The sequence below is a fragment of the Spermophilus citellus genome, assembly GCF_964194105.1.
Source record: "Spermophilus citellus genome assembly, chromosome: 6".
Lineage (NCBI taxonomy): Eukaryota > Metazoa > Chordata > Mammalia > Rodentia > Sciuridae > Spermophilus > Spermophilus citellus.
This window is the reverse complement of record NC_138187.1, coordinates 61,922,897-61,944,299: the sequence shown is the minus strand read 5'-3', so window position 1 is coordinate 61,944,299 and position 21,403 is coordinate 61,922,897. Positions and strand designations below refer to the sequence as shown.

At 37.9% G+C, this 21,403-nt stretch overlaps 1 protein-coding gene and 1 long non-coding RNA gene across 9 annotated transcripts in view; one reads left to right on the top strand and one right to left on the bottom strand.

Moving 5' to 3' along the window:
- Positions 1–5,170: 5,170 nt before the first annotated feature.
- Positions 5,171–19,702, bottom strand: LOC308650793. Its single transcript, XR_014022416.1, has 5 exons — positions 19,553–19,702; positions 12,004–13,306; positions 11,422–11,630; positions 10,517–10,591; positions 5,171–5,524 (listed from the first exon to the last, which is right to left on the bottom strand). It is a non-coding gene; the product is annotated as an uncharacterized lncRNA (long non-coding RNA).
- BEND7 (BEN domain containing 7) overlaps positions 19,126–21,403 on the top strand; it is a 123,368-nt gene continuing 121,090 nt past the window's right edge. For 5 of the 8 annotated variants that reach the window (XM_081297114.1, XM_081297116.1, XM_081297113.1 and 2 more), the window contains exon 1: positions 19,126–19,719. In XM_081297114.1, coding sequence (XP_081153240.1) covers positions 19,659–19,719 — 61 coding nt within the window. In that variant the 5' untranslated portion in view covers positions 19,126–19,658. The remainder of the gene's footprint in view (positions 19,720–21,403) is intronic. The other 3 variants (XM_081297118.1, XM_081297117.1, XM_081297119.1) reach the window with 2 other exon arrangements.

Sequence of the window (21,403 nt, the reverse complement as noted above, 5' to 3'; positions counted from 1 at the left end):
GTAAAATTTACATACCAGGAAATGTATATTTGCATAGTGAAATGTATTAAGTGTAATTGTACAAATAAATGAATTTTTATGACTACCAACATGGTCAAGGTATAGATATTTCTATTACTGCAAAAAGTTCCCCAAAAAGTTAATAATTAATTCTCTTAATTAAAATTTTTATGTAATACTGTTATAGACCAGCTTTAGCTTTACAGAAAAATAAGCAGAAATTGGAGTTCCCAGATACTTTTACCCTGTTTCCCATTTTCTCTGTTAACATCTTGCACTAGTGTAGTGCACATTCTATAATAAAGCCAATGTAGATGCATTATTATTAACTAGGTCTATAGTTCACTTTCAGGTGCTGCATATTTTGTGGGTTTTGAAAAGTGTTTAATCTCATGCACCTGCCATTTATAGTATCATACATAGTAGTTTCACTGCCCTAAAAATCCCCAGTGGTCCACCTATTCACCCATCTTTTTCTCTCTCCCTGTGACCCTTGGCAATCACAGATCTTTTTACTGTATTCAGTTTTGCCTTTTCTAGACTGTCAGATAGTTGGAATCATATAGTGAACTTTTCAGATTAGCTTCTTTCACTTAGTGATATGCAGTTAAAGTTCTGTTTTGTGAGGTATGGGTCTTAATAACTCATTTCCTTTCATCACTAAATAATAATATTCCATTTTATGGTTATATCGCAGTCACATTTATCCATTCACCTGTTGAAGGACATCTTGGTTTTTTCCAAGTTTTGGTAAACAGTTACAAACATTTGCGTACAGGCTTTTGGGGGACATAAATTTGGTTGCTGAATCATATGTTAAGAATATGTTTAGTAAGTAAGAAACTGCCAAACTATCTTTTAAAGTGGCTGTATTATTCTCTATTTTAACTAACAGAAAATGAGACTTTCTGTTGCTCTGTTCACTCACCAGATTTGGTGTTGCCAGTATTTTTGAATTTTAGCTATGCTAGTAGGTGTGTAGAAGAATCATTGTTATCTAAATTTGTAATTCCTTAATTACATATAATGTTGAACATCTCTTCACATGCTTATTTGTCATCGGTATTTTCTTTGGTGAGGTGTCCGTTCAGGCCTTTTCTCCATTTTTTATTCAGGTTGTTGTTTTCTTGTTCAGTTTTAAGAATTCTATATTATTCTGGATACCAGATTTTGATCAGACAGGTGTTGTGCAAATATTCTTTTCTCTCAGTATGTGCCTTGTCATTTCATTGTCTGAAGCAGTGTCTTTTACAAAACATGAGGTGTTTTTATTTTTAAACTTTTAATAAAAATGTAACTTATCAGTTTTTTTTCTTTTATGGATTTTGCTTTTGGCATTGTTTCCGAAAAGTCATTACAAACCCAGAATCACTTAGGTTTTCTTTTATATTATCATCTAGAAGTTTAGGTCCATGATTCATTTTGAGTTAACTTTTGTAAAAAGTATGGAAAAAGTCTAGACTGATTTATTTTTGGTTTTGCACGTGGATATCCAGTAGTTCTAGTACCACCTGTTGAAAGGCTGTTCTTCATCAAATTACTTTTATTCCTTTGCGAAATATCAGTTTGGCTATAACTGTATGGATCTATTTCTATGTTCTCTATTCTTTAGAAATGCATTCAGAAGTAGAAAAAAATGACAGCTTGGCAATGAGATGAGTCTGTCTTCCTATTCATGTGTATAGTGTCCTCTCTTGATCTAAATCTAATCTAATTGATCTTTCATTTCTTTCATCAGTTTGGTAGTTTTCCTACTATAGAACTTATGCATATTTTCTTAAACATATAGCTAAGCATTTCTCCTTCAGGCACAAATATTAAATGATTTTATGTATTTCAAATTCCACTTGTTCATTTCTAGTTAGAATACAGTTGACTTTGTATATTAACCTTATATCCTGCAAACATTACTATAATCACTTATTAGTTCCAGTTTTCGTTGTTGATTATTTGGGATTTCTCTACCAACAATCATGTCATCTGCCAACAAAGCCAGCTTTACTTTTTGCCTCCCAATCTGTAGACCTTTAAATTCATTTTCTTGTCTTGGCATTAACTGAGACTTCCAGGGCTATGTTAAATAGGAATGATGAGTGCAGACATACTTGTCCTTTTCCTGATCTTAGTGGGAAAGCATCTAGCGTCTCGACATTAAGTATGTTAGTTGTAGGGTTTTGTAGATATTCTATATTAAGTTGATGAAGTTCTCTCTGTTCCTAGTTTTTATCATGGATGAGAGCTAGATTTTGTCAAACTATTTTTCTGCATCTGTTGATATCACATCAACAAGCTAAAGAAGAAAAGTCATGATTATAAGTTACATTCATTGATTTAAAAATTAAACTAGACTTGCACAACTGGAATAAATCCTTCATGGTCATAGTGTATTTTTTATACATTCTTGGATTTGATTTGCTAATCTTTTGTTGAGGAGAACTGACTTTCAAGTGGCAGTAAAGCACAGATTACTTTATAATAATCCACATGGGTTTAAGCAAAAAAAAAATTATATTCTCTGCAGAGCAGAGCAATTAAACATAAATGCTAATTAGGGATTCATATACAAGAATATAAAGTATTATGATTGTGTTTAAATAATGATATCTAGGTATCTTGTATTTGTCTCCTCTCTCTACCCTGCTGCTTTTCTTCTGTTATGATAGCCTCCTTTTTTCACTCTACTTCTCCAAATCACACTACCTTTTAGGAAACCACAGAGGGATTTCCAGTTTTTCATGGCAGCTTAAATAGAAGCATTTTTGTCTACTCATTCCTGCAACCAAACAAAAATAATATTAAAGGACTAAAAATATATAACCACACATAAAAAATGGAGAGCATGAAAGAAAAACGATAGATAAGGAGAACTGATAAAAATAAACCCAAAAATAAAATTTGGAAAATGGAAAACAGATGGTAGAATCATAACTTACTAAATCTAAAAACCCACCAGCTTAACTGGCAAATACTTGAGTGTAAATTTCCTTGGACAAAGATATTTTCCTGCATAGTCACACCAACACCATCAGAATTAGGACATTACCATTAATACACTGCACTAATACATTAATACATTTAACACTTCTACCCATTTAAATCTCATCAGTTGTCTCAAAACTGTCTTTTTTTTTTTTAGTTGTAGTTGGACACAATACCTTTATTTATTTATTTTTACATGGTGATGAGGATCGAACCCAGTGACCTACACGTGCGAGGCAAGTGCTCTATCACTGAGCCACAAACCCAGCCCTCAAAACTGTCTTTAATAACAAAAGGAGCAGTTCACAACCATATGTTGCATTTGCCATGTATCTTTAATTTCCTCCAATCTGGTATACATTTTGGTTCCTTAATAGTTTTTTAGTCTTTCCTTAATTTTCATGACCTTGATAATTCTGAAAATAACAGCAGTTATTTTGTAGAGTACCATTCAATTTGGCTTTTAAAAAATGTTCCCCCATGATTAAATTCAGGTTATCAATCTTTTGACAGGATCGTCACAGAGGTGGTGATATGTTCTTCTCATACAGGCTACCAGGTGATTCTGATTTCAAACTGTCCTGTTATTGGTGATATTATTTTTGGAAATTTGAGTAAGATGGTGTCTGTCAGGCTTATTCACTCTAAAGCTACTATTTTCCCCTTTGTAACTAACATTTTTTATGATAACTACTGTTTTATATAAACATTCATGTCAATTGTAAATAGGGACAGTTTTACTACTTATCTTTGTCTTTATTTTTCTTATGAGGTATACTTCACATTGAATAAAAATTAGAAATTGAATAAGAATTAAAAATTCTTTTATCCTTGATTTTAGAGGGAAGGTATTTGATGTTTCACTGTTAAAAAGAATAACTGTAGGGTTTTCATAGATACTCTATCAAATCAAGGAAATTCCTCTGTATACCTAGTTAGCTAAGAATTTTGTCATGAGTGGGTGTTAAATTTCCTCAAACATTGTTTCTTTGATTTGGAATATCTTTCCTAACTAATCTTTTTACAACCACTTCTTTTGTGAAGCTTTCTTCCTTCTCAGTCATGCCATATCTTCTCTCAGTTATGTTTTATGCCCATAGGTTCCATAAGTACAAATTAAATTGCAGGTAAAAAAATCACTACAAATTTTAAAATCCAGAAAATTTCTGAAAAATATTTTTGACAATTAATTTACTGGCAAAACCTGAAATGAGCTATTTATATGTCTACTTATAATTTCAATTGATTCCAGAGTATATGAACATTCATTAATTTTGTTGCAGAAATATTAACAGGGTCCATTACAAAGTGAAAAAGGCTTTGCTAAAAATAATATATAACATGGAGCACCTGTGGCCACAATTCAACAATCAGCTACAGTAATAGTTTTCAGCCCACATATTCTTCTATAACTTTCACTTCCCATCAAGAGGTGAGGTCTCTTTCCTCTTCTCTTTAAAGTGGGAATGATTATATAATTGCGTTGATGAACAAAAAGCAGCATAAGTGACAGTGCTTGCCTTCAAGGTTATGGCTATAAAACGTCATTTGCTTTCTACCTGTTTTCCTTTTTCTCTCACATTGCTTGCCCCTGGAAGACAATCATTGCATTGTGAGGAAATTCAGGTCACCTCATGAGGTTTATGTGAAGATGTTCTAGTTCACAACTCCCAGCCAACATCAACCACAGACATGCCAGTGAGTGGCCCTTCAGGAGATTCGTGCCCTTGGCATGTAAGCATCCCAACCTGTTAGCCAAGTGGATCAGAGAGAAGTTGGTGCCCAAAACACAAATTCATAAGAAAAAGTGAATGTTTTTTGTTGTTTTAAGCCACTAAGATTTGGGGTAATTCTGATGTAGCAATAGTAACTAGAATACCAACAAATTACCTTGCTATGATGTAAAAAATTCCAAGTTTCAAAACCCATCAAAGGTTTTATATAAGACCTATATGCACTACAATTGTGCATTTGAATACCTAATTTTCAATGGAATTAGAAATTCTTTGAGGAGAAGAACCAAGTCGTTTCATGTTGATACTCTCAAATGTCTAAAATCTGGTTAAGTCTTGAAGGCATATCTATTGAATTAAATGTTGAATGCATGGAAAAATAAACAAATGAATAAACACAGTTCCAAACAAGTAATTGTCTTTGAAATAGATTTTGTAGGAATTATACTTTTATTCCATTCAATATATTGCCCAGAAATAACTTTAGGATGTCTTGTTATCACTATTTTTAGTTTATAAGCTATAAAAAAAATCATTAATTTTCCTATGTTCCTCTTATCAAAAAATATCTTTATGATTACATACTTTATTCCATCAAATTATGTTCCAAATTATACTTGACTGTTTCCAAAAGTCAAACACATCTATAAGGATTAAGATTTTTCCATTACTGAGGAAAACAAAAATATCACACATAAATTCTGAAGGTAATCCCAAAACAGGACATTCCAAAGTTGTTGGACACACAATGTTCAAATTCAATTCAATGTAATGATGTGTACGCATGAGGATTTCAGCATCCCTGGAGATACCTTTAAAGAAGAAGAAAAAAAACTTCACTGGTTTTGAGTCAAAGTTCCACTTTATGTGATGAAAAAAGTTAGCTATCTCATGGTTGCACATTATGTCACACATATTTTTAACTATATGAATAGTATAATTATGAAAAGGAAAAAAAGGAGGGAAAGAGAAAATCCATAATGTCATAAAGCCATGAATATTAATGTCAATTTATTTTTTAATGTTTCTATTGGGAATATCTATTTCAGCTCTTCTCCAGGGATGCTGTAATGATGGAACAAATGAGGCACTAGTTTTACTCACTGCCCAACATTTGTTTGATCAGAATGTAATGGGTCCTTACCGCCCTGCTTTCCTCCTGCCTTACTTTATGTCAACTACAAAAAGCTGGGTGGTATGTAGGAGTATCTCAGCATAATTTATATTAAAAGAAAACACCAATGTGACAGCAAAAAAGTCATTGAAATAAATATAAACATTAACCACAGTCTCTCAACAAATTCCAGAAGCGGAACAAGTTTTAAATTTGATAGCAAAACTCCTTGAAAAGCCCTTATTTTCTTCTTTTCTCACATGTCGCAAAGCCCAGCGGGAACACTACCCTCCAGATCCCCTTCTTTGTTTTCCTATTGCTCCATAATCCTTTTTCTACCAGCCTATCTGGCTCATGTCCCCTCTTCCACACACCCCATACATTCTCCTTTCTACCCTACTTCTCTCATCTTCTGAATCTTTTTCTCATAGGAGACTAACTTGCTGCATTAATTGATCAATCAGGCTGAGCTGGGCTACTTTTAATTCCTTTCCTCTTCCATTAGCCTTGTCTGATGAAATTCATAGAATTTGAACATAGTATAGGGAATGATAGAATTCTCCTTCTCAATGTAAGAATGGGGAGAAGCTGTGAATCCATATATATTGTCATACTAACATCTTACAGGTGACCACATCTATATATCTATACAGTTGGAATATCAGAAAGTATACCATGGTCTGGCTATAGACTCCAGATAACAGTTCAGGGACCACACATACACTGATACACATAGCTACAGTCCTGCTGACATCTGAATAAATGGGCACTAACTGAAATGTATGAGTTACTACACTGATGAGGAGCTGTCTTATCCCAGAAACTACTTCATTTCTGGGATCCCCCTTCTTTTACCTGATATTTCAGAACCTCTTTTTTTTTTTTTTTTTTTTAGGCTGAGATGGGAGTTTATAGTCTTGGAAATTGTCAAGGGCCTGGCAGGAAGTCAAGTATCCTCTCTTATATTCTTCTACCTATTCCCTACCTCTGGACCCTGAGTCCTGGATGAAGTTCTGGGAGTTTAAGGGTAGGGAAGCTGTAGGGGCAGAAATTCCTACCTATGATATGGGTTCCCAAATAAAATACAGGATGTTAACTTAAATTTAAATTTCACATTAAAAAAACAATTCTTAGTGTAAATATGTCCCAAATATTGCATGGAACACATTTATGCAAAAACAACAACAACAACAACAACAAAAAGGATAAGATTCATTTTGTATGTGAAATTCAAATTTAACTGAGTGTTCCTTTTGGATCCCCATCCTCTAGATCTACTAACTCTAATTTATGACAATTGGTAAGAAGAATAGCAACCAAAAGTGAATGCCTTGTGTTAAAAATGAGAATTCTTAGCAATATTCTATCATTTGAGTTGCCCACCCCATTAAAAAACAAACAAACAAAAAAGTACCTACCTAAAGCATCAGGCTATCAAAAAAAAAACCCTAAAAAAAATCATCAACAAAATCAGTCTCTGAAAACAGCTGGGTCAGACAGAAGCGGTCTGGAGCATGAAACTACTTAAGCAGTTGAAAATGTTTTATAGGTATGCTACGGAAATCAAGTCAGCTTGTCCTTAAGAAGTATATGAAGCCATGTGAAAATTTACTTGTCAGCCGAACTTGTACAGATGAGCTCACTTTCAAAGCAAAGTACTTGTAAGAATGTTTAAAATCTGAAGATCTGCTTTGCCAAATCAAGAAAACATGAAGATCAAAGATACTATCATAAAATGTAACTGCATGAAGCAAGAAAACTTAGAGGGAGGGGATGGGAATCACAGAAGTGCTGAAAAGTTCATGATTGTTTTTGTCTTGAAAAATATTAATACAGATTGAGTAGAAAAGTGAACATCTGAAGTGATAAATATAGTCTAATTTGACTAATTCTCACTTTCTTATCTTCAATCTTTATCATTCCCATAAAAAAAGAAAACAGGAATCTTATCCAAATTCTTAGCAGAAATTGAAGCTATGGCAGTATAACTGCATATGACTAAATCATTATTTTATATGCCAATATGGAATATATTTATATTTCATTTGTTATGTAATTATAAACACTAGAAATTAAATAAGTAATTATGGGAGGTGTATAAGTGCATCTATATAGATAACTAATTACAAATAATCAAATTATGGAACCAGAAAAATCATCTATCATGATATATCCAATTTGTTCTGCTTTCCTGTTTTTAAAAGCTAACTTACTGCATAAGATATAGATCTCCTAGAAGTGTTCTGAGTACAGATTCAATTTTAAGCCACTCCGTGGAGGAAAAAGAGACAGATCACCTATTAATGCAGTGAGGAAGGGATAAGCCTACACCAGTCAATTACGCAGTAGTTCAGTACAGACAACAGTAGCCATGGTAGGTACTGAGTGGCTAAGTGCTTCCCATGCCTCCAAGAATACTTTCTAGAACTTTGTCTAATCTGTTTCTAGAAGACATACTCTGAATGTTTTAAAGGCTTCTCTGAGGTGCTTATGGCACTCTGACTGTTTTTCTGAAACTCTGATTTCAGTTTGTCTCATTTAATTTTGCCCTGCCCATTTCTCCTATAACCATCCCCTGTTGCCTGAATAGTCTGGGGACACTTGGAGAAGTTTGGGTCAATGATGAGGTGCCATCTCAGTGAAGGCAGGGCTTCCCTAGGACACAGCAGGGACCAGAGAAGCCCTTAGAATGTGTGGGATGAAAGGAGCAGGATGAAGCTTCAGAGCAAAGGCTTATGCAGGAGCAGGTTAGAGATTGTCCTGCTTACTGCTCCTTTGCAGAACTCCAAAAGCTATTTCACATCTTCTATTCTCTTTTTTAAAGTTATTCTACTGAAATCCCAGTAAAAACAAGTCCATCAAGCATGACAGAGGGAAATAAACCTATACTTACCCAATTCTCCTCCTCCTCTGAGGCCTCCTGCTGCCCATCCCTTCTGCACACCCTCTGAACCCTAACCTATCTGAATTCCATTCCCATTTTGCTTCTAGTGTTTCAGTAGTGATGGCCCATCACTACTAAAAAGACAACATTTTTCTCATTTTAATTAATTTAATTTGTGGTGCTGAGGATTAAACTCAGAGCCTGGTACCTGCTAGGCAAGTACTTTACCACTGAGCTGCATCCCCAGCCTCTTTCTCACTTTAATGGCTGCTCAAGGGTACACTCTTTGAAGGCAGGAGCCATCCTTCCCTATATGTATTTCCTACAACACCTGAAATCAGACCAATTGCTTTGCACATAGGTAGTGGCTTAATACAATTTCTGAATTGCTAACATTTAAAAACACTAATTAGTGTTGTATTATTAATCTCAAAAATAAAAACAAAACAACACTGAACCACCTAAAGATCATCTTGCCTTGACAGTCCTTAAACAGACTCCTTTAGAATGAGACTGAGGAGCAAAGTCAGGGAAGAGTACAATGAACTTCAGCCTCCTGGTTATCTGTTTGGCACCCTTCACCAGCATTAAATTAGCCATTAAAAAAATGAATGAGAGTCCCATTCAACATGTCAGACACATCAGGAGAAAGAACAAAATGAGATAATATTGACAAAATATGCCTCTCTTTTCTATTGAATTGTTCATTTGATCTTTATTCCAAACCTCCTTTGACATGATTAACCAAAGACTGAAAATGGAAGATATGAGATATATGAAAGGTTATCTGATTATTTGATCCAATTTTTAGATGACATTATAATTGTGTATTCCCTTCAGAAATATTTTCTAGAACTTTGTCTAATCCATTTCTAGTAGACTTACTCTTAAGTGTTTTAAAGTCTTATTTCTGAGGAGATTATTCCAGTCAGGCACGTCTTTAATACCTGACAGTTTTTCTGAAACTTCTATTCCAATTTGTCTCATTTAAATTTTGCCCCATTACTCCTAGTTAGACCCTTTTTCCCGTCACCATCCCGTAGATGGTTTTCATGTTCCTTTTTAGGCATAATTTAACCATGCTTCACACATTAACTAGAGTAGACAGTATATGGTATAAATTACAGAAAATAGCGATGTGTGAAGACATTCTGTGGTGAATAAATTAAAGCATTAATTTCAGACACATCAAACTAACACTTTTTAAATTTGTGGTTCCTATAATTTTCAGACCTGTTTCGAAAGTCTTTGGAATGGGGGAATTAAATGGAAGAGACTAGTCTCAAACTTCTACCTTTATTTCATAGGCTGGAGATCAGCCATTCCCATGAATATTTAAAAGTGGAAGAATTTTTAAAAGCGAATTTAACATGGAGGCCCCTCACACAGATTTAAGGAGAAGCTGGTATTCAGACAGACAGGTGAAAAAGATTGAGTTTAGCAACTCATCAGATATAATCACCACTAGTCTGGCAGTTAAGAGAGAATAAAGATGCCAACTGGGAGAGGGTTTTATAACCCATTGTATATGTGCAAATAGCTACACTGAATCTGAATTGACTGAAAAACCTCGGAGAGTTCCTAACATGTGAAGGGAGGATTTTTTTTTTTAAAGGGGAATCTCAGGCTGGGGTTGTAGCTCAGTGGTAGAGTGCTTGCATAGCACGTGTGAGGCACTGAGTTCTAGCCTCAACACCACATAGAAAAATAAATAAAATAATTATGTCCATCTACAAATACAAGTATTTTTTTAAAAGGGGGATCTCACTCAAATTTAACCATAATATGTGCAAAGGGAACACTTACCCAGCACAGGCTCTCCTGGGATCCTGGGATTTCTAATGTCCACAACTGACACAGGTTTGCAGAATAACCATGGAACTAGCAACACACACACAAACTTGCATCTTTTTAAGAAGTGAGATTTGAGAAAGAAGCAAGTCTTTCTCTGCCCCTAATTTCACTTTTCTCCATAGTATTTATCAATGATCCTATATTTTCACTTATTTATTGCCCATCTCCTTCAGCCCCCTAAGCTTCACAAGAATAGAATCTTTGTTTTACTTTATCTTACTCACTCTCTGTCCCAAGGCCCTAGAGAACACAGCCTGACTCATAGTAGGTAGTTAATAAATATTGGCTGAAGGAATGAATTCACTGATTTCTCTACTTAAAGAATCAAACAGAAAGAAATCACGTATACTTCTATGCTAAAAAAAAGCTAGATAAAAATGTTGTAATACATTACTATGAGAATAAGTTCTTTAAACTCCTATAGGTAGGTTTGAGACAGTACTGATCCTTAAAATATAAACCAGGAAGCATCTCAAGTCTGACAATGTTATTAAAGGTACTAAAGATGAGGTTCCATGAGGGTACAAGTAGTGACTCATCTTTCTGTATTATATTAGCTCCTACTATTGGATGAGGTAATAAATAAATAAGCAACTGGAAGAGCTGACATAGACAAGCTAGCCTCTAGCTAAGCACTTTCACACATTAATTCATTTACTCTTTATGATAATTCAATGTGGAAAATAAAATTATTAGATCTAGTCTCCAGATGATGAAAATAAGGCATAGAGAAAGTATAATTGCCAGTTACCTGTAAAATCTCTTAGCTCTACCCACCGATCCTTGACCTTCTCAGGAGCCACAGAACGTTTGTCTTTGTCAACAGAGGGCACTAAAGGGGCTGGCAGGGCCATTACCTTAGGAAGACCCTTCCTGAATAGGTGGTGGTCCTCCATTGTTACTATCAGCAGGGAGCCCAGGGGTCAGCTTGGCAGAGTTCCAACTGCATACCCAGGCCACTGCAGAAGCTCGATGCTTCTGCAGACTGGCTTGGGGTCCTCACCTTCTGAAAAGTCTTTTGACACTAATAGGTTGTGTTCTTGTGGTAGCCACATATTTTCTTTTTCTGTAAAAGTATATTTTTATTTGTTCATTTTAGGTATACATGACAGTAGAGTGTATTTTGACATATTATACATATATGGAGTATAACTTATTCTAATTAGGATCCCATTCTTGCATTATGATGTGGAATTTCACTGGTTCCATATTCATATACAAACATAGGAAAGTTATGTCCTATTAATTCTATTGTCTTTTCTATTCCCATTCCCTCTCCCTTTCCTTCATTCCCCTTTGTCTAAACCACTGAATGTCTATTTTCTCCCCCCACCTTATTGTGTGTTAGTATCCACATATCAGAGAGAACATTCAGCTTTTGATTTTTTGGGATTGGCTTATTTCACTTAGCCTAATAGCCTCCAGTTTTATCCACTTACCAGCAAATGCCATAATTTCATTCTTCTTTATGGCAGAGTAATATTCCATTGTGTATATATACCACATTTTCTTTATCATTGATGGTGAGACTGCAAATTGGTGCAAGCATTCTGGAACACAGTATGGAAATTCTTCAGAAAACTTGCAATGGAACCACCATTGACCCAGTTATCCCACTCCTTGGTATATATCCAAAGAACTTACAATCAGCACACTATAGTGACATCAATGTCTATAGTGGTTCAATTCACAATAGCTGTGCTATGGAACCAACCTAGGTACCCTTCAACAAATGAACGAACAGCCACATGTTCTTCCAAGAGAACTGAATCTCAACCTTAAAGTAAGAGCAGGGCTTCACTCCTACTTCCTTTGTAGTCCACTTTCCCTCAGCCAAAAGCAGTGCCTGTTTTTTTGACCTGCTACTTCCTGTAGAAACCTCTTTTACCCCTTTTAATAATTAAAATTTACATTATTGATGAACTAACAATTTACATTAAATTTTCCCTGGATAAAACACTGGCAGGGTAGGGTGTTACACAGACCCTAAATTGCCCCAAACTGAATACCAGAAAGCAATAAAGCTGGGTTTCGAATTCAGGAAGTCTGTCCAAACTACTATACCACCCTGCTTCAAAAGAGTTAGAGGAGTTCCCTATAGTTTGAACTCCTCTAATGCTACAGGAAATATTTACTTATTTAGGACCTTCATTCAATGGCAAAAATGAGAATTGCAATCCAAGGGTAAAGTATGCCATTTTATCTTCTCAAGAATGGCATGCAGGATTTCATCTCAAACAATTTTGAAGAGTTGATAAGCTTATATAATTGCAATAAATTGAAGTCCACAGATATTAAATATCTGAATGAATAATTGACTCCTAATCCTAGCCAGAACTTTGTCTATAATATCACTGTCTGGCCTTGAGGTTTAGTAGCTCCAGAGTTGATTTGATTACAAGGATAAAAAATGGATCACTAATAAGATCTTACATGCTAAATCCTTGGAACCAGTGAACATTTGGGGGGAAGAAAAGGATTTTAGTAGGTGTGATTAAATTAAGGATCTCAGCATATCTGAGTCCTAAATTCCATCATAAGAGTTCTTAAAAGAGAAAGACAAAGAGAAACTTATCTGAAGAAGGTGTGAAGACAGAGGCAGAGATCAGAGTGACACAAGGAAAGCCAGCAGCTTCCAGAAGCTGGAGAGATTTTCCTTTGGAGCCTCTTGGTGGAGCTCAGCTTTGTTGAAACCTTGATTTCAGCCCAGTGAAACTGATATCAGACTTCCAAACTTTAAAGCTGTGAAAAGAATGAATTTTATTATTTTAAGTCATCAAATTTGTGGTAATTTTTTACAGCAGCCTCAGGAAACCAATATATTGACAAAGTTTTTTTATTTTTTTAAAGAGTTCATGTAAATACAAGATACTATCTTACTGTGACAAAAAGAATTTATAGACAGCTTCATTAAAATTCAGATCGTTAAGAATATAAACACAAGCTACAGATTCTGAAAAGATATTAGCAATATAAATATCCTACAAAATAGTTATATGCAGAATAGAGAAAGATTTCCATTCAATTAATAAAAAGGAATAGCAACTCAAATTTTTCAAAAGAGGCAAGCAAGGCATGGTGATGTACACCTGCAATCCCAGTGACTTGTGAGGCTGAGGCAGAAGTATTTCAATTTTGAGGCCAGTCTCAGCAACTTAGCAAGGTCCTAAGTAACTTAGCAAGATGCTGCCTCAAAATAAAAAATAAAAATGGCTGTGGATGTGGCTCAGTGGTAAAGTATTGCTGGGTTCAATCCTCAGTGCCAAATTAAAAAAAAAAAAAAAAAAGGCAAGCAAGACTTGACCAGGCTGTCACAAAAGAGGATCCTCAAATGACCAATAAACATGAAAATATTCTCACCATCACTGGTCAATTGAGGAATGCAAATTAAAATCTTAAATGAGACAATGAGATACCACTACTCCTCTACACCAAGTTAAAAGAACTGATAAGGTCAAGTGGTGAAGATTAGAAATAATTATAACTCTCATACACTGTTAGTGGAAGTGTAAACTGGTAAAACTACTTAGAAAAACTAGTTTGACAGTAATTTATTAAATTCAAACACATGTATATACTATGATTAAGCAATTCTAGTCAGGTATGTATGTATATACACACATGATAAAGTATGCTTATGTGCACCAAGACTTGAAGTGTACGAAACAAACGATCAACAATAGAATGGATAAAAAAGTGGTATACACATATAAATAAGGAAAAGGAATAAACTACTATCATGAATGATTCTCAGAGACATAACTTTAAGCAAAAGAAGACAGATACAAAATAGTACACACTGTATATGATCCCTTAGATATCAAGTTTAACAACAGACAAATCCAAACTATGGTGCTGTGTGATAGAAGTTAGAACCATGGTTTCCTAGTGGAGGCACTATGCTGAGGGGTCTCAAGGGAGCCTGCTGGTGGTGCTTGGGAAAGTTCTCTATCTTCATCTGAAGGAGTATAGGTATGTCTATGTAAGTAAAAGAAATTAACTAAGGTGTCTATTTGTATTACTTTCTGTATATAAGTTAGATCTGAATAAGTGGAAGCTAGAGAAGAAAAAGGAAAGGAAAGGTGGAGGGAGGAATCTCATGAAAATTGAAGAGCGATCATTACAATAGAGGAAAGGGACCAAGAAGGGAAAAGAAGAAGGAAAGAGGAAATACTGGGAAATGATATTGGCCAAATTATATTGTTACCTGTATACATGTATGAATATGTAACAACAAATCCCACCATTATGTACAACTATAATGCACCAATAAAAATGTGGGAAAAAGCTGATTTTTTAAAACATGAGAGAAAGATAGTAAGGCTAATTCATCACTTAGAAGAATCAGGAAACTGGCTTGCCATTATAGTTTAAGAAATGGTCTCATGAAGATGGATTTTTCTGTAACGAAATTGGAACATTAATATATACCAATCTCATTGAGTGATTAAGAGAATTAGATCCTGTATAAATATCTTTGAGTTCCTAAAAGAGAAGCCCCATATAAATATAAGGTAATGTTATTTGTGGAGCATTCTCAAATCTTTCACTGATGTAATCTCTTATATTTTCTCCTTTTTAAAAAATTATAACCACCAAAACTAAGGAAGTAAATGAGTATGGAGACTTGTATTAGGCAAGGAACAAACTGAGAAACAGGAGCTAATATATGGTTATCTACTTGTCATAATATTTAAAAATTAAAATTTATACTTATTAAATCTTTCTAAAGGATCCCCAGAATCTATTTAGGAACTGGCCCTTCAATTTCAGTGAATCCAAAGATTTATGAATAGCTCAAGTTCAATAAAACCATTCTGCTCATTTCCTTCTTTGGGGGCATTATTAATAAAAGTTAAACAATAATCAATTTGTAATCCTACCCATGTACCATAGCATAGTTCAAACATGGTATTCCTCTAACTCTGATCTGTCTGACATGGTAACCACCAACTACAACAAGTGGCTATTGAGCACTTCAAGTTTTACTAGTTTGAATTGATTTGTTCTCTAAGTGTAAAATACATACCACATATCAGTTTCAAAAATTTGTACAAAAAAGAATATAAAATATCTCAATAATACTGTCAAAATATTTATTGCAGTCAGTTAAATAAAACATTCTTAAAATAAATTTAATCTATTCATCTTTACTTTTTTAATGTGACTAATTGAAAACTTAATTACATATGGCTTTGCGCTTTTTTTTTTCTTCTTTTGCAATACTGGGGGATTGAACCTAGGCACACTCTACCACTGAGCTATAACTCCCAGACCTTTATTTATTTATTTATTTTGAGACAGGGTCTTACCACGGCTGGGCTTGAACTTGCCATCCTCCTGCCTCAGCCTACAGGTAGCTGGGATTACAGGTGTGTGCTACCACGCTCTGGTTGCATTATTTTTCTATTGGACAGCAAAGTTCTAAATAAGGATGGACATTTTCATAATACTATTTATTTCTCTGTAGACACAGTTTTCAAAAAGAGAGTTCTCAGAATTAGTGTTATGGTTATCGAATGTCTTCTAGTCAAATTACCTGTTTTTGTCAAAAATTAAAACCTATGTTTAATCTTTATAACCAACTGGGTTTTAGAATGGTCATATAATAAGATGTTTGGCCTGCATGATGTCATGGAATATCCAACCAGTTTTCCCTGAGCTCTAGTAACATGTAAATCTGTGGTTCTGAACCTTTTGGGAGCTCTGAAGTACCAAGGCAGAGAACTGACCTTAGTAGGTCTCCTATAGGACTTTCTAGGACACCCCAACACAAACAAGATATTCAAACAAAAACAATACTGCTATGGACTGAATTAATTATATCTCCTCAAAATTTCTATGTTGAAGCTCTAACCTCTAAAATGACAGTATTTGAAGAGGAGGTCTTTAATTCAAGGCAATTAAGGTTAAAAGAGGTCTTAAGGATAGGGCCCTAATCCAATAGGTAGCCTCTTACAGAGGAAGAGGATCGACTTCTGTCTTCCTGTCTGTTGTGTAAGGACACACAGCAAGAAGGTGGCAGTCTGCAAGCTAGGAAAAGAGCCCTCATGAGAAACTGACCCTGGTGGACCTTAATCTAGGACTTCTAGCTTCCAGAATGACGAGAAAATAAATTTGTTAAGTCATCCAGTCTATGATATTCTGTCCCATTCATGTTTTCTGGGTTAAGGTCCCTGAGCTTCTAATACGAGTGACCATAAAAGATACTCTTGTTTAAGAATTTGCTTTACTGAACTGAAAGAAATGTTCTCTCTCTTACCTCCAGGCCAGGTAGAACTTGGCCTGAAGGTGAGACTAGTACAAACCCCACTTGAAACAATCTAATTTAACATTATGATTAATATTAATACTAATTATGGATTTATACACTTGTTAGATAACGGCATGTTTATTTGCACAAAGTGGAGAGTAAGTAAATAGTTCTTGATTTTCTCTAAAGAATAGGACAAGCTGGCCCTGTGGTTCTCTGCAGACCAATTCACTCAAGACATCTTTGGAAAACCAGTAAAAAGGGTCCAGGAAAAATGACTATTATTTTTAAATACTGCTTTTAAATACTTTGTTGACTTCATCAAAACTATTTTCTTTGGCAAATGGAATTCACATCCTACTTGAACTGAAAATGCTAAATTGTATCTTCCCTAGGGATTTGCTTCTTGGGATGACACCGTCAATGATTCCATCATAGTTTAAGCACAATAAAATCTCATTTTATGCTCCAAAGCATGAACAATCCTCAGTGTTCCTCAATCAGTATAGCACTGAGCCTTGTGGCTATAGGAAAAACATTTAAAAAGGCATCATAAAAAAGGAAAGAATGGGTCCCAGCCTGGAGAAAAAAAATAGTTATGATTTTGTTTCTTTAAAAAACATTCCAGCTGGGTACAGTGGCGCACGCCTGTAATCCCAGAGGCTCAAGAGGCTAAACAGGAGGATTGCAAGTTCAAAGCTAGCCTCAGCAAAATTGAGGCACTAAGCAACTCAGTGAGTTCCTGTCTCTAAATAAAATACAAAATAGGGTTTGGAATGTAGCTTAGTGTCCCTGAGTTCAATCCCTAGTACCAAAACAACAACAACACAACAAAAACATTCCAAACAGCTTCAGGTTTTTAAGCTTGGTTTTAAAGGGGGTGGGGTGCAAATAGCATAGTTGCTTTAATCACTGTTATCACTTTAATTCATTCCATCACCTATCAACTCTTGAAGATCCATGGGGCCCAAAGAAATCTATACAAAATTTCATCTGTCCCATTCATGTTTTCTGGGTGGGTCCTTGAGCTTCTAATAGGAGTGACTATAAAAGATACTCCTGTTTAAGGATTTGCTTTACTGAACTGAATGAAATGTTCTCTTTCTCACCTCCAGGCCAGGTACAACCAGCCTCCCCATCTGCTGCATGCCACCAGAGACCTCAGGATGTGCAACTATGCTGCTGCCACCACTTGGTTTGTAGCTTATTCTGTGTTTTGGTTTTGCTTTCCGGTATGTGTCTCTGCTAGTTGCTTCCAACTTCTTCCTTCCGCAGCAGTTGTCTTATTTCTATGTCCCTGTTGAATAACAGTAGTTCTTGAGTGGCTGTCTCCTCTTTGGGTGAGACCTTCAGTGAGATTCATCACGTTTATTAACAAATCTTGTCCCTCTTTTTCTCTCTGCCCTTTGAGGCCATCTGAATTTGCCACTGTGCTGAAGGAGCAGCCCAGCTCTTTACTCTTTGTATTTCGGTCTAGAAATGATCAGTTTGGCGGCAGTACTCTTTGAAGCATGTTAGATCATGTTGCTGTACTGCCATTCCCAGGTGGTGTAAAATTCTTTTCTATTCCCGCTTTAAAGATGTTGTGTAAAAGAAATGGTGCCTGTAGTGTGCTCTTCGCTCCCCAGAGAATATTACACAAAATTAATAAAACGGCTTTCTGTTTATGTCGATTATTTTGGCATTTTACATCAAGTGGCAGAGCCCCTGCACCTGCCCTGACCATTGCTCCTCTTAAGAGCGCACACAGCCATCAAGCACCCCTCACCCTTCCACCCTCTCCAAGCCCACAGTGCAAGTGCTCTTCCTAGTCTATAACTCGGGAGCTTCCTACAGTCCCCAGGATCGTGGTAAATTTAGAATTGAAGCTTACTCCTTTCTATATTTTTCCCACCAATAAATTCTAAAATCTCTTTTAGTTTCCTTGCAGAGCGCAGATGGGTAAGTTCCCCCCACCCGCTAAAACTTGCCTAAAATCGGGAGTCTGGCCCTTTTGTGAAAGGCCAAGGAGTGGGCTGGCCACTGAGGGTCCCCGACCCCCAGGACCGTTTACAAGCTCAAGCTCGGCGCGAGGGAGCGGCGGAGGGCGGCCAGCAAGCGGGCTCTGTGAGCCGAGACCCCCCAAATAGCCCCGCGTCTTGGGGACAGGCCGGCGGGCCAGGGCCAGGGCGCTGCGCCGCGGCCTCCGCGCCTCCTCGGGGCGCCGCGCGGCCAGGCCGGTGGCGGCGGCCCCCGGGGATGGCGACGGCCCGGCTCCGCCAGCAGGTGGCCCCGGGGTCCCGGCGGCACCGCCCCCTCCGCCGGCGCCCCTCCTCCCGCGGGGGCGGTCAGCGCCCCGGCCGGCTCCGCACCCGCCGCCGCCCTCTCTCGGCTGGCCCGCCCGCCCGCCGAGTCCCCGCGGCCGCCGCCGCCGCCGCGTCCGCAGGCTGAGCCCAGGCGGGCCGCGGCAAGCGCCCGGCTGCTCCGACCCCCGCCACCGCGCCCTCTCGCCGCCGCACCCCGGCTCGGCCCGCTCCCAACGGAAAGTTGGGCTGCGGCGGCGGCGGCGGCGTTTGGAAACCGCGAGCAGGCGTGAGAGCTGCTGGGGGGGCGCCTAGGGCACCGGGAGGCGGCGCCGCGCGGGGGCAACTTCTCCCGGGAACCCGCGCCGCCGGCCCAGCGCCTGGAGCCCCCGAGCGGGCTCGCGGTGGTTCCTCCCGTCCCTCGGCCTCCCCCCGCCTATTCGAGACGCGGACCTTGGTCCCGGCGGCTCCGCGGCGGTGACACGAGCCCGCGCCGCCGCCTCAGCCTCCGCCGCCTCCTCAGCCCCGCTGCCGCCGCCGCTGCCGCCTTTCCCGCACTATGGAGTTCTCCGAGAGGAAAAGAAGCAGGAAATCCCAGAGCTTCAAACTGGTGAGCCGAGGTAAGCGGCCGGCCGCTGGCGGCGGGAGGAAGCGCCGCACGCCGCGCACTCGGCCCCGCGCGCCCGGCCACCCGCGGGGTCCACGCCGGGGGCGCGCCCGCCGTACCCCCTTCCCCGCCAGAGCTGGGGGCCCGCGGCCGCTCCTGCTCGCGCCGGGGAAAGTTGTGCAGGGAAAGGTTGGGTGTTATTTAACGTAAACAAGTCGGAGGGCACGTCAGGAAATTAGCAAACAATGACACCGGGGGGCCCGAGCCCTCCCGGGGGTGCCGCGGGGCCGGGCTGGGGCGGCCGCGAATGCTCAGGCCGAGCGCGGACCCGCCGACCAGGGATTTGCTGTTTGTGTTTTGTTTTGCTTTTTCCCCAAAGAGAAGGGGGTAAAAAATGATCGTCGTTCTTAAGGAGAAAGAAGCTCATGAGGTGTCCAAGCTCCAAGCAGAATGTTGACATCTAACATCTTTTCTAGCTGGATGATTTAGGTTGGAAAGGTGTTTTAGACTAGATCACATGTCCGTGAGATGAGTCTCGTTAAAATAAAATAAAACCCAGCCAATTCCTGACCATTGAACAGGTGTATGCCACACTCGGGGCTTTCATTTTGTCAGGGGAGAGGAAAGTTGAATCCAGTCTTGTCTGTGCCCAGTTACTTGTTAGAGTCTGTCTTCCTGATTTGACTCTTTAAAAAATGATGAGAACTAAAGATAAGAGCAGAGGTGAAAACATGTGAAATCGCATTGTGCCACTTTAAATTGGAGGCAGGTGGCTTTTTTTTTTTTCATTGTAATGTCATAAGTCCTAAAATTGAGTTTAGACCCACCCTGTTTAAATACCTTTGAATCAGCTTGAGGTGAAAGCCAAGTCACAGAACTTGTCCACTTTTCCTGGGTTGTTTTATCTAACCTTGGCATCGGAGTAAAGAGCCACACAGTTGTTTCGACAACCTGCAGAAGTCACTTATAAACTGATGGAAATTGGAGGGCAATTGTAAGTCATCAAGTTTTCCCAGCTAATCTAAACTGCGATGTGGACTCAATAAAGCCTGCTTTTGGTTAGTCTGTGAATGGTTTAATTATAGACATTTTGAAGATCTGCTCATTTCTGTTTCCCCTAATTTAGTTTGAGCACTGTTATATGAAAGAGGCCTGTAATAGTGTATGTATGCAAAATGTTTGGCTCTTCTCTCTTTCTTTGTAATTTTTTTCCATAGGAGTGTTGATTACTCAGTTATTTGTACTTTAAAGTCTCTCACTGTAACTGCCCTGTTGGTGCTTTTTGATTCATTCAGGAATGTAGGCTGCTTTCTTATTTATGACCTCAGGGAGCATACCACTTTATTTTAAAAGTGAGAGTAGCCTTATGGACATTGTCCTGTGACATCTAAAGCTAAAAAAAAAAAAAAAAAAAGAAATAGATGTTAAGAAAAAACCTCTTGTATTATTTGTAGGTGATACTGTTTTGTAAGAAGCAGAAGATTGTCAGAGAACAGTAGCCTCTAAAGAGAGAAGCTTATAAAATATTATGTTTTAGATTTTAATTGACATAGCAAGTTTTCCTTTTTTTTTTAAATCATTGGTCTGAGTCTTCTCTTTGCTTTGCAGGTGCATTTTTTAGAAAATAAGCAGTTGCACGTTAAATAAGGTGCCATAGCTGAATAAGAAAGATCCACTTGTGTGAAAGATGAAAATCT